General features: G+C 35.6%; 4 protein-coding genes across 4 annotated transcripts; 2 read left to right on the top strand and 2 right to left on the bottom strand.

The window, feature by feature from the left end:
• Positions 1-967: 967 nt before the first annotated feature.
• On the bottom strand, positions 968-2,386 carry LOC141914828 (dynein axonemal assembly factor 19-like). The gene is made up of 4 exons (XM_074806139.1): positions 2,209-2,386; positions 1,965-2,117; positions 1,698-1,845; positions 968-1,368 (listed from the first exon to the last, which is right to left on the bottom strand). The coding sequence occupies exons 2-4, from the start codon at positions 2,102-2,104 to the stop codon at positions 1,000-1,002; spliced, it is 657 nt and encodes a 218-aa protein (XP_074662240.1). The 5' UTR covers positions 2,105-2,117; positions 2,209-2,386; the 3' UTR covers positions 968-999.
• Positions 2,387-2,678: 292 nt separating this feature from the next.
• LOC141909494 (tubulin-specific chaperone E-like) lies at positions 2,679-5,856 on the top strand. Its single transcript, XM_074799895.1, has 14 exons — positions 2,679-2,815; positions 2,944-3,042; positions 3,196-3,280; positions 3,470-3,667; positions 3,778-3,966; positions 4,042-4,150; positions 4,226-4,398; positions 4,486-4,612; positions 4,746-4,895; positions 4,984-5,137; positions 5,217-5,282; positions 5,355-5,414; positions 5,491-5,582; positions 5,676-5,856. The coding sequence occupies exons 1-14, from the start codon at positions 2,788-2,790 to the stop codon at positions 5,775-5,777; spliced, it is 1,632 nt and encodes a 543-aa protein (XP_074655996.1). The 5' UTR covers positions 2,679-2,787; the 3' UTR covers positions 5,778-5,856.
• Positions 5,857-6,306: 450 nt separating this feature from the next.
• LOC141900142 (arylsulfatase H-like) lies at positions 6,307-8,957 on the bottom strand. The gene is made up of 2 exons (XM_074786911.1): positions 8,676-8,957; positions 6,307-7,920 (listed from the first exon to the last, which is right to left on the bottom strand). The coding sequence occupies exons 1-2, from the start codon at positions 8,923-8,925 to the stop codon at positions 6,452-6,454; spliced, it is 1,719 nt and encodes a 572-aa protein (XP_074643012.1). The 5' UTR covers positions 8,926-8,957; the 3' UTR covers positions 6,307-6,451.
• A 121-nt stretch (positions 8,958-9,078) lies between these two features.
• Positions 9,079-11,832, top strand: LOC141900151 (actin-related protein 6-like). The gene is made up of 12 exons (XM_074786921.1): positions 9,079-9,200; positions 9,357-9,474; positions 9,572-9,640; positions 9,720-9,843; positions 10,090-10,228; positions 10,309-10,365; positions 10,598-10,696; positions 10,779-10,899; positions 10,979-11,102; positions 11,312-11,387; positions 11,472-11,534; positions 11,624-11,832. The coding sequence occupies exons 1-12, from the start codon at positions 9,130-9,132 to the stop codon at positions 11,751-11,753; spliced, it is 1,191 nt and encodes a 396-aa protein (XP_074643022.1). The 5' UTR covers positions 9,079-9,129; the 3' UTR covers positions 11,754-11,832.
• Positions 11,833-12,220: the final 388 nt, after the last annotated feature.

Genomic DNA, 12,220 nt, shown 5'->3' with positions numbered 1-12,220 from the left:
TTTGCCATGGTTACCGCACAGGCGTGGACATCAGAAATTTGATATCCGTTTAATTTCCGTAAATAGAGTGATGATGGGACGTGATTAATTACTATGGACAATGCCGGGTTGGCACATGGCAAGGGTGTGAAAAAGGACACATCAAGATATTTCTATTCCAAGGCCGTCAATTTATTTGTGTGCCGCGTTAGACCATATGCTCGCAGCGATTAATGCCTCTCATCACAGGCATGCCCAGTGCTTTCTTTTGACAAAATCTTTAATCTCGTGATTCTGGCGATGTCGTCTCGTCGCTGATTATCTCGGGGAAAACTTATTGGTAATGTGCGAGGGATAATGAATTCTATAATTGTTGATTTATTCGACTCTTTTATATCATCACATGAGACACTCATCATCCTCTCATGTTGGTCTTTATATAACTTTTTAACGGAAATTTCATTTGTTTCAATCAACAGAAAAAAGATAGCTTTTTATAGGTGGTTGTTTGTAGTTTCAGCAATTTTAAGAATTTTAGAATTTCTAAACTGTAGGGCCGGGCAGCACGAACCAATGCCGTAGTGTAAGATCTTTGCCGTTAAGTGCTGCCCCTATATATTTCGTTAGCGGCGAACGGATGAACTAACTCCACTGGGCAATATTCCTACTGTGGCATGCGAGTATTAAATTAGTTCACGTATTTACCGTTAACGATATGTATAGAGGCAGCACCATACGGTCAAGATCTGTATGCGCTGTAATTTTTGCCAGCATCTATTTATTCTCTTATCCGACCGTCTTTCTTACTAGTATGTCACTATAATTTGACTACTTGGAAAAAATTAATTCAAATTTTATTCAATCTTTCATCGTGGACGCAGATAAAAATAGACACGAAATATCAATTATCGAAAGTATAAATATATTTATTTTTTCTTAAATAAAATTTACAAATTATGAGAAACTTTTAGGATTTCAAACAGTCAAAATCAAATCAAAACTGGTCGATTAATAAATTACTTAATTCAAATATTTTTTTTTTACAGTTTCCACTCTAGAAATATCGATATCAGCTTCTTTATCGACTCTATCAAATAAATCACTAATTGTTTTCGATTCTTTCTTCGACAGGAATTCTACAGATAACTGAAACCTTCCACAGCGTGATAACGTTTCTAACACGTTGAAGATGAATTCACAGTTCGAATTTTCGTTCAGCAGCAGCGCGGTTACTATTTCACCCAATAAACCGAATGCAATTTCAATTTTAAAAATTTTCTCCAAATTTTCCACTCCTACAAATGATAGAAAATCGTATTTTTCGGCGGAGGTTTTTAGACGTTTCCAGTTTTTGGAGAATTCATGGCTGGTGGACGGAACTTTTTCACTCTGAAATAGTAATAAAAGTGACATCTCAATAAGTGATATATTAGATAGGGATGCTATTGAAGGCGTAGATCTAGGGGGTATTTTCAGAGCTCCAGACTCATCTGCCTTCCCGTTAAAGTTGCTTTTTTTAAGGATAGATATAATCAAAACAGCTGCATATATGACATCGATCATCTCTGAATTTGCATCATTTCAAAACACTGAGGGGGACCATGGGAATCCAGTGTGGCTGTTTTATCCCAGAAATTTTCCAATTTTCCTAAATTCACCCACTGGATGAACTGATCAGATATTGACATTTTTCTGCTATTTCTATCATTGATATTCACCGTTTTGATCTGATTAGTTTCACGTTCAGATGCAGATTTCCCTCCAGGAGTAGAATCAGCGTGCACGTTCCATGGCTGTTGAAATTTCATGTCGTTTATTTTGTCTTTTTTTTCTAACGGTTTTAGATGCGATGCCAAAACAATATCCCTGAAATAGAACAATCAATATGAAAAATTCAAAAATCATGGAGAAAACTTTATCTCATTGGGACAGAGTTCCACAGTTTAGAGTTAAAAATAACAATTTTAGTTTATTTATCTAAATACCTGAATTCATCATAACTCGCAACTTTTTGATGAATTGCTCTGAATTTGGCGTCATTCTCTCTGTTGTATTTAGCATCAGCTTCAACCGCTGCTTCCAATTCTCGTTCGAGTTTATTGAAATCAATCGTATCTTTATCCATCACTCTCGACCCGCTAGTTAAAAAAAAACCGGTGTAATGAAAAATAAAATTGATTTACATTTTGACTTATATGAAAATCTGGTCTATTCTTCACGGTAACTCACCTTAAAAAATTCTTTCACATCAAAAAACTATCAATCGTAAGATTCTTCAATTATTATCTGATACCTCAGGCCGAATTCACCTAATATTTGCATTTAGTAACAATTTTACCGAAAAATAGGAAAAATCAAATATTATTGGATTTTATTTCCGGGTTAGTGTCGAATTCTGCCGTATTGAGTTGAGTGGCAGCACCTTCCGGGTCCCTAGCGGAATTTTTGTGAACCAATGTAACATCCAACTCCGGTCTTTTTTTATGAAATGCTGTTATTTCACGGTTAAAATACTTATTCTGATATTCCGTTAAATGATAATCACTTAAATCTATACAAATCATCGTAATTCTATCTCCAGTTATTACATTAGTTCACAGAAATTCCGCTAGGGCACCGTATGGTGCTGCCACCAAGTTTAGAAATACTCAAAATTCGGTGAATTGGTGACGCTAAGAATTATCTAGTGTCGTCGAAGGTCGTCGAGCGAAGAATTTTCTCGACTTGTTTATCTCATCTCATTAAGCATTTTTTAATTAATCAAGTCAAAATGCCGGGAATATTTGTTTACTAATTAAGAGTTCAACGATGTACAGACAGTTTAAACAGCAACAAGGTAAGCAGGGACGATTAAACGACTCGTTCATTCATTAACGCCGATTCATTAAAACTTGACAGCTATATTTCGTTATTGTAAATGTGAGCCATTCTGATTGATTGGTTTTCTGTATTTTACTTTTTTAGAAACTATGGTTAAGAATGATATAGAAGTGGGCAGTAGAATAGTGTGTGATGGGTTCATAGCTACTGTCAGATATATGGGAACTGTTCCTCCTACTGAAGGTAAATTAATACTAGTTCTCCTCCCTGACCCTGTTGCCAAATACGTCTTACTTATCAGGACTACTTTCATCTCAATATCAATACAGATACAACAGAACCTGCTAATGAACTTTTTGATGATAAATCTTTATGTTGTGCTTTTCTGATTTAAAGGTCAATGGTTAGGTGTAGAATGGGATGATTCCGAAAGAGGCAAACATGATGGTTCTAAAGATGGAATTGTTTACTTCAAAACTAGGTATCAAAAAATATCAATTATCGTGATTTTCAGAAAACACACCGTAGATTTAGTTTACTTCTTCGATAGTTCAGGGCTATTTGATAAAAAGCTTAATATAAAAAATTAGGTGTGGTCACTAACTAATGATTTTGGTGGTGTCAATATAGATAGACATACAGAGATACATGTATTTACATTTTTGATTAGTTCTCCAACTGGTGGTTCGTTCATACGTCCTAAGAAAGCTGAGGTTGGTATGAGTTGTTTTGCTGCTGTAAATGAAAGATACGGTTTGATTGATGAAACTGATGCTAATACAGACAAACTGTTCATTAATACTGGTCGAAATAAAACCACTACATCAGTTGAATTAGTAGGATTTGATAAAGTGAATAAAAAACAAAGGTAAATGAAAATATCCGTTCATTTTACACTTCTAAGAATCAAAAACATGTTCCAGGAATTCAATAACTCTTCTTGGAATTCAATACTGTTTTTTGCCAATCTATTTGCAGTGAGTTTGAGAAGTTGGAAGAAGTTGTCTTGAGGAATATGAAAGTTTTCGGTGCAGCCTCTTATCACTTATTGAGTCAAAATGTAGCTAACATCATAGAACTGGATTTATCGCAAAATCTTATCCCTTCCTGGGAAGAGGTGTCCAAAATAACAAATCAGTTGAAATTACTGAAATCGCTCAATATTAGGTAAGGGTTCTAATTGGTTTTATATTTTAAAAAGAACATCAAATAGAAATTGTATTTGAATTCTTTTTATTGCAGTGAAAATAGATTAACTTTACCTGAAAATCCTTCAAAACTGAAAGAATGTTTTTCAAGTCTTCAAACGCTATACATGAACAGAATGAAACTGCAGATGAGTTTCAGTGACGTAAGTCTTTTCAAAATAAATTCTCAAACTTTCCGATTTCGCTTTGTTTTGATCAAGTTCTATTTTATTTTCTAGATTTTATTCTGTTCTGAAATGTGGCCGAATCTAGAGAATCTTCACATTTGTTTCCTTGAACTACAAACATTAACGAATCCCCGGAATCTGCTGAATCGACTGAAAATTCTAAACCTCGAATCAAATCCTCTCGACAACTGGGACGAAGTTATGAAACTATCTTCGCTGAAGAGGTTGGAATTCTATCAGAAAATATTCGAAAAGTATCTTTTAAAAAGAAATTTCAATTCATTATTTGAATATTTATGTTTTTTTTCTAGGTTAGAAACTCTGGTTCTCAACGGAACTGGTTTAGATCAGATTTCATTACCCGGAAATCCAACAGAAAAAACAACAGCTTTCACAAATCTATTGTCTCTATCATTGAGTAGGAATAAGATATCTGAGGTAAGAAGACTTTCAAATTTTATTTTTAAGTCACTAACTATGAATTAAACTAATGTCCAGTGATTCGGTTCTTTGTTGGAATTTGACACATTAAGAGATTATTGTTGAACCGAGATCTATTTTCTATATGAAGTGGTCTTCCATCAATGAATTGAACAAACTGATGAAATTAGAAGAAATTCGATTCAAGAAAAATCCATTATGTGAAACAGTGAATGTGGAAACACTCAGACAACTTCTCATCGCTAAATTAGGAAATCTGAAAGTGTGTGATAGAACAGAGGTTTGTGTGATTAGGCATTTCTCATCATCATAACCACTGTAGAAACAACTTTTATTCATTTCATCAATCATTATGAATTGTACTTAAGGTGACGACTGCGGAAAGGAAAGGTTCAGAAATTGATTATTTGAAGAGATTTGGACCTATGTGGTTAGAGGCAGGAGGGAATTCCGATCCAATCCTAAACAAACCTAGCGCAGAATTTATCCTGCAACATCCGAGATATCAACACATAGTTGAGCGTACGTATTTCATTTCAAGTCCTCTGTAATTTAGTTGTGTATTTCATTATTTCAATGAAAAATTTTTCTATGAATTTAGATTATGGAGCAGCAGAACAATCGGAAATGAAACAGCAAAGTACTACACTGAAAGACAACTTAATTTGTATCCTTTTTCAAGACAAACCGGTTAATTTAGAAATGTTTTAAGATTCAAACCCTCTTTAACTGATTACAGCTGTGTCTATTACATGTCCACAATCGCCACCTAAGAAAACTTTAACGAAAAAATTACCATGTAAGTGTTAATTCCTATATGAAATTACATCAGGTGTTTCACCGGTATTTCATATTCGTGATGATTTTATTTACAGTAACGATGACTGTACAGAAGGTTAAAACTTTAGTGAATAGATTATTGAAAGCGGATATATCTACATTAAAACTATCGTATATCAGTAAAGATGTAAGTAGAGTATTTATTGTCAAATGTCGGTATCTACCGGTACACGTCTCTGTCATATGATAAAACGTTGTGTTCTGGTTACTCTATTTCTAGACAACTGGTCCTGAAATAGACCTAGATAACGACCTCAGACAATTATCATTCTATTCAGTTGAAAATGGAGATACATTGATTGCGAAATGGTGCCAGCAATGAACAATCAAATTCCACATCTTATTGTTGTGATAAATACAATTTAGCTTTTCAAATATGATGTAAAACTTTGTAAATACTGCCGCCATATGATGTTTATCAAATAAAATATGTTCATTTATAAGTAAGAATGTAGATTTATTGCTCTGATCTGATTTCACGGATGCTTAGAAATGGAGAGAGGTCCTCAAATGACGTTACATAAGAACTGATCCTTCACCTTTCAGATTGGACTTTGATTCAGTAAATATTTGTTTGCGTTGTTAGAACTTCATTCTGTATAGTGTTTCGAGGTTCAATGTTCGGTAGAGCTTTATCTCTTACTGAAGATTGAAGTGGTTTGTGTCCAAATACCGAGTTCTCGATAATTCACCAGATGACCAAAAACCTGTTCACTGATAATGATACTGACTACCAATGACACTGGCCATAACAACAACATACTTGAATATATAACTACATTTACATATATATTAGGATTTTATTTGATTTTAAACTGTGCAAACGTTAACAAACATTAGAAATTTCATCTATCAAGATGCATGAATTGATCAATTACAAAATCACAGGCAATCATGAACACATATTAAATGTGTTACAAACAAAAAGTAACTGATATTTGTTGACTGTGCAATATCACTCCATACAAATTATCACAAAAAATACAATTTCTTTCCTCAAAGTCGAAGATTAGAAAAATCATCAATTACTTTACTTTCCATTGTACAATAGGGAAAGTTAGAACACGGAAATTTGAGAGGATTTAGCAACGTATCGAGTTGAGATACTCGTTCACCAATAGGTGGTAATGTTTTCTCATGTCGTTCGATTAATTTATAGATATCTAGAAGTAATTGTCGATTATCAGCGAGGGGAAGTTCGATCGATTCAGAGGGGTCAGATAATACATCGTATAATACAGGTTGTTTAAATACGTTACCCGAACAGGTATAATTACCGGTCGAATTAGCGAAGTGTAATTTATAACGATCGTAAGAAACCGCACCGAGAATATTCACACTACAATAATGAAATACTATTCTATCATCTGTTGTTTGTTTTATATCGGTTGATTTTATAATCGGAAGTAAAGATTCGCCATCCATTTCGGGATGAGTTTTACCGTCTGCGTTTAATATTTCTACCAACGTAGGAAAAACATCCATTTGAGAAGTAATACTGTTAACAATACGTCCTGGGTTCGTTAAGGTTCCCTTCCATTGAATCAAACCAGGCATTCGAATACCCCCCTCATAGTTAGAACCTTTCCAACCTCTTAATCTATGAGCTTTACCCTTCTCGTCTTTATACACAGTTGAACCCAAATGTTCGGGTTCTAAAATTTCACGCGAGAAACCTGTAAGCGGCGCAGGTCCATTATCAGACGCGAAATAAATGAAATTATTTTTCATATGATGTTTCTCTAAAGATTTTAAGATGAGTCCGATGCTCCAATCGAGTTCTAATATCGAATCATAATAAGGTCCTAATCCTGAACTACCGTTGAACTTATGAGAAACTAACGCCGGGTAGTGCGGGGTTAGGTAGTTTATATGAAGAAACATTGGCTCTTCAGATGCGGAATGGTTTTCAATAGTTTTCAAAACTTCCGCGGTCATACGTAAAGTCATATTGACGTCTTTATAAGGCTGTTCGAGTATCTGCTCGTCTCTCATGTATAAACAAGCGGCGGGATTCGCGGCCGAGGCGTGCATGAATAACTGAACGATACCAACCACGAGAGCCGTCAAAATCATAACACCGAATAAACCTCTACGACCAATAACATCAAAAACTCTCAAACTGAGAATGAATAAATAAAATGCTGATATCACCCATTTATATTTATTCACTGCTATCCCGAAGAAAATGTTGACGTTCATTTTGACGTAACTACTACACGGTTCAATATGAACCATCGGAACTCCGATAAACGAATCAAATCCGCGATTCGTCGGTAGATAAGATCCATCGCCCCCCATCCCGAGGTGCCACTTTCCGATCAGTGAGGTCGTATAGCCGTGCTGTTTGAGGAAGCGCTGCATAGTGAATTCATCTTTCTGAAATCCGGCTTCCTGACTCGGGCTGACTATTACAGGCAGTTCACGGGATCCTTGTATAAAACCATTTCTGACTGGTAAACGACCTAAAAATAATGAAAAACAACATATACATAGTATCTAACTTTTTATGCAGCCTGATTTTTTTGGGAGAAGGGCTGCGCCGCCTGGGTCGAGTTTCATCAATAAGTGAAAAAACTAAACATTTTTGGTTAAATTTTTATAGCAAGTTTTTAACAACGGCCACAATTCGAACATATAAACTGGCAATTTAGTCAGACTCCTCAAGCTGGGGTCCGCGGTGCCATCTTCAAGTAATTTCTAATTTTAGAGTAATACCCGTGTGGAAACCCACGGCTGCCGGATCCTTAACAATTGACTTCAAACAATTGACAATAGCAATGGAATTTAGTTAATGGAATTTAGTCGGGTCATTTAAAATCTATGTGTCCATGCCTGTGGAGACCACGAGCTTGATGACCTGAACACGTGGAGACCGGGCACTATTGGAAGTGAACAAAAAATATCTACGGAGCTAAGCGCAGTATTCCAACTGATGACTCATCGGGTGCAATTACCCGATCTACTAACTGGGATATTGTGACTGCATAATGTAAAACAGCACTGTACAGTATAGCGGCTTTGATGCAGTGGGTTTATTATCAGAATTCCTGCTTACTGATTAGCTGAAATTTCGCCCGTTGCATTAGTCTATACAATGAGTGACTACCACACAAAATTTCAAAGGCCCAATCTATCTTCACGACGATACTATTTCGTACATAATTTCCTAATATGATATGATATAAATAAATAAATAAATAAATATATGCGTAATTACCTGTCAGTAATGCAGCTCTACTCGGAGTACAAACGGGTTGTGAATACATGCGATTGAACTTGATTCCTTCTTTAGCTAAACTGTCGATATTCGGTGTTTTAATCAGTGAATTTCCGTAACAGCTTAAATCGCCGATACCCATATCATCCACCAGTATTACCAGTATATTCGGACGGTTGTCAGTTACATTTTCAGCTTCAATGAAGCTAAAATAAAGCGCCAAACATAAAACGATGAACCGATACATCATATTCACTCTAACGACGACCCGCTGCCCGCCGCCTTCGCCGACCGGTTTTGATAAACTGAATTGAATTGATAAACAAGCGCAGAGGCGCGAGTAATCGGAGCCCTCCACTGAGTCTTGCGTAGGGAAGCGAGTAATAGCTGTGTCCAAGGTCGTTGAGCAATTGCAGAAAATAAATAAAGATTTATTGGCGATTTATTGTATAAAATGCCGGTTTTAGTGTTAGATAACGGCGCGTGGACGGCTAAAGTTGGTTATGCCACTGATAATGAACCGAGGTAAGCAAAGAATCAATTTAGAATTAGCAATGTGCTCGATTTAACATTCAGCCTGTGACGATATGCCTCATTTTTAGACTTCTAAATCTCGTGAGAGTTCTTCGACATTTGCCCACACAACAAAATCGATGATGTCATTTCATTCTTCTATTTCAGAATTATACCTAATTGCGTGATTAAAGCAAAAAATGTCCGAACTCGAGTTTTTACCGGAAGTCAAATTGATGATTGTAAAGATATGTCTGGTTTATATTACTTACTGGCGTTTCAGAAGGTATTAACAATAATACAATGAGTAGACACTGACCCATCAAGAGTTTCACTTCAGAAATGATGATGATTCCTTGAAATGAAATATCTTTAATTTCCAGGGATATTTAACCAATTGGGAAGTTGAGAAGCAAGTTTGGGATCATGTATTTGGTAAAGACTGTTTTAAGGTTTGTGCTGTCATTCTTCAAGGTTGTTTGTATTTTGAGTCTTGTATTTATTTATTTATGATTGAATGATTTTTTTCAGGTAAATTTTGAAGAAACTACGGCCCTCGTTACTGAACCGTTCTTTAATTTCTTATCGGTTCAAGAAGCGATGAATGAAGTGCTGTTTGAAGAATATCAATTTGCTTCAATTTACCGAACAAACGGTCAGTAAAAACAAAACAGTTTTACCTGCGGTGATGGGTTCTAGTCTTGGCAGTGACAGAGATTCTTAGAAAGTTTTCTCTCGTCCCTCTCCCCTTATTCAGGAAAAAAAAACATAGAACTGTAAAGGGATGAAGATAGGTCTTAACTGCAGTATTTAAGGGGAAACATTCTTAGTTTTTATTTAATCATTGAAAATGAATTACACCGGAAGGGCGTCGAATAAGAGATGTTTTAATGTTTTGTAGCTGGATATTTGAGTCAATATCGACACAATAAAACATCAAATAAGAAACACAAGTGCACATTAATAGTAGATACAGGATTCTCATTTACTCACGTTGTTCCTTATTATAACGGCAAGAAAGTAAAAGGACCAATCAGAAGGTTAGTTTCCATTTGAGTTTTAATCTGAATGGTAATTCCTTTTACAGTTCATATACTGAAGCTTCTGATGATATTTTTAGGTTGACTATTGGTGGAAAAATATTAACGAATCACTTGAAAGAAGTGATATCATACAGGTAGATATAAATTGATTACAACAGGAGCCAGTTCTGCAGTTCTGGAAAGAATTCTACAATTCTTCACTCATTTACACTCATTTATCAGATTGATTCTTATTACTCTGGGAACTCAGAACTGTGGAACTGTATCCTGGAAAATGAACTATGGTAATTTTAACTCATGAGCCATATTTGAACTCAGATCTTAGTTAGTATTGGGTGCTTTAGTTGAGAGTTGAATTATCTATAGACAGTTGATGGTAATGGATGAAACTCATGTAATGAATCAATGTAAAGAAGACGTTTGTTACGTGTCTCAGGATTTCTATCACGATATGAACATCGCAAAGTAAGCAACGAAATCTTCATTTGCCATACGATGTATAGAAGATTTGTAAAATGATATAGAAATTGTTTTCACGTATTTACAGGAAGAGATGGCCTGAAAATACTGTAGTTAGAGATTATATATTACCAGATTATACGCATATAAAACGTGGTTATATGAGATCAGCTGAAGAATCAACTGGTAAAGCTGCAGGGTCGGAACAGGTACTGCCGGAGACCACAGCGCGAGGAGCTGAAAATAGTCTCTAGTAAATCTATTAACTGTTTGCCGAATATTTTTCAGATAATACGTTTGAATAACGAACGATTCGCGATTCCTGAATTATTGTTTCATCCGTCTGATGTTGGTATCCAGGAAACGGGAATACCGGAAGCTATTGTTGAATCTATTAATGCTACACCAACAGGTAATGAGAGTTGATGGTCTACTGGAGGGCTGGTTCCATAGACAGGGCTTAGACTTAAGACCGGTCTAAGACAAACTTAGTTCTATGGCCAATCTGACAACTTAAGACCAGTCTTAACTTTTGGTCTTAAGTCTTGACTATGGAACCGGGCCCTGTAGTTTGATTGTTGTGATGTTAACTGTTGTTAGTTTGATTATTCTGTTTTACAGAGATGCGTCCTCATTTCTACGGTGATATATTACTCACCGGTGGTAATTGTTTATTACCTGGGTTCAAAGATAGAATGTAAGTCCACTTATAGACGATCTGAATTTGCCTCAAATCTCGCAATGTAGATTAGTTTGATTTGACAATGTGAATGTATTTCAGTTTAAAGGATGTAAGAAGTATGGCACCAGCTGATTACGATATCAATATCAGATTACCAGATGAGTAAGTGTTTCATCGTTCAATGAGTTTCGTCCTGTAATTCAGAATTAAGATCTGTAGGTTCTGATGTATTTCTATGTGTGTATTTTCAGCCCTATCACATACTCGTGGCATGGCGGCGCTCAGTTAGCCCAAACCCCCGATTTTAAGAAATTATGCGTAACACGAGAACAGTACGAAGAACATGGACCGAATATTTGTGAGGAGAGATTTGATGTGTGATAATCTACTGTACTTATATCCACTTAGTGAATTGAAGGCTTTTATTCTTCAAATCTCTCGTTATTATATTTTTGTGGTAATCATGCATTTAATAAATGAATTGTTTTATAAGAAAACTTATATATTTGAAGGTATTGAGTGTATGACAGTAAACATTTGTAGCCACCTCAAAACATTTTACCAATGTACTAATCCTCACTTATGAAATATATAAAATCCAAGGATATCACTAATAAAGAGGACACGTTTCCTAGAGGTTGACTCCTGCCATCACATCAGAGGAAAATAAAAGCTCTGCTGAGGTAACTGGGTCTGAAAGGTTGACTCCTGCTATCACAACATCAGAGAGGATAAATAAAGGCTCTGCCGAGGGAACTGGGTCCAATAAGGTCGACTCTTGCTATCACAACTTCAGAGGATAAATAAAGGCTCTGCTGAGGGAACTGGGTCCAATAAGGTTGACTCTT

Source organism: Tubulanus polymorphus, chromosome 1 (genome assembly GCF_964204645.1).
Source record: "Tubulanus polymorphus chromosome 1, tnTubPoly1.2, whole genome shotgun sequence".
Taxonomy (NCBI): domain Eukaryota; kingdom Metazoa; phylum Nemertea; class Palaeonemertea; order Tubulaniformes; family Tubulanidae; genus Tubulanus; species Tubulanus polymorphus.
The sequence above is the reverse complement of the archived record's forward strand: the minus strand, read 5'-3'. Positions and strand labels throughout refer to the sequence as shown.

Excerpts from the sequence above, each read along its gene's own strand:
- LOC141900142 (XM_074786911.1), bottom strand. The coding sequence starts at position 8,925 with ATGATGTATCGGTTCATCGTTTTATGTTTGGCGCTTTATTTTAGCTTC. Across the intron at positions 7,921-8,675 it reads TAGAGCTGCATTACTGACAG|GTCGTTTACCAGTCAGAAAT; the intron begins GTAATTACGCAT and ends CATTATTTTTAG.
- LOC141914828 (XM_074806139.1), bottom strand. The coding sequence starts at position 2,104 with ATGGATAAAGATACGATTGATTTCAATAAACTCGAACGAGAATTGGAA. Across the intron at positions 1,846-1,964 it reads GCGAGTTATGATGAATTCAG|GGATATTGTTTTGGCATCGC; the intron begins GTATTTAGATAA and ends GTTCTATTTCAG. Across the intron at positions 1,369-1,697 it reads AAACTAATCAGATCAAAACG|AGTGAAAAAGTTCCGTCCAC; the intron begins GTGAATATCAAT and ends TTACTATTTCAG.
- LOC141909494 (XM_074799895.1), top strand. The coding sequence starts at position 2,788 with ATGTACAGACAGTTTAAACAGCAACAAG. Across the intron at positions 2,816-2,943 it reads ACAGTTTAAACAGCAACAAG|AAACTATGGTTAAGAATGAT; the intron begins GTAAGCAGGGAC and ends TTACTTTTTTAG. Across the intron at positions 4,613-4,745 it reads GTAGGAATAAGATATCTGAG|TGGTCTTCCATCAATGAATT; the intron begins GTAAGAAGACTT and ends TTCTATATGAAG.
- LOC141900151 (XM_074786921.1), top strand. The coding sequence starts at position 9,130 with ATGCCGGTTTTAGTGTTAGATAACGGCGCGTGGACGGCTAAAGTTGGT. Across the intron at positions 9,475-9,571 it reads ACTTACTGGCGTTTCAGAAG|GGATATTTAACCAATTGGGA; the intron begins GTATTAACAATA and ends TTTAATTTCCAG. Across the intron at positions 10,366-10,597 it reads AAAGAAGTGATATCATACAG|ACAGTTGATGGTAATGGATG; the intron begins GTAGATATAAAT and ends AATTATCTATAG.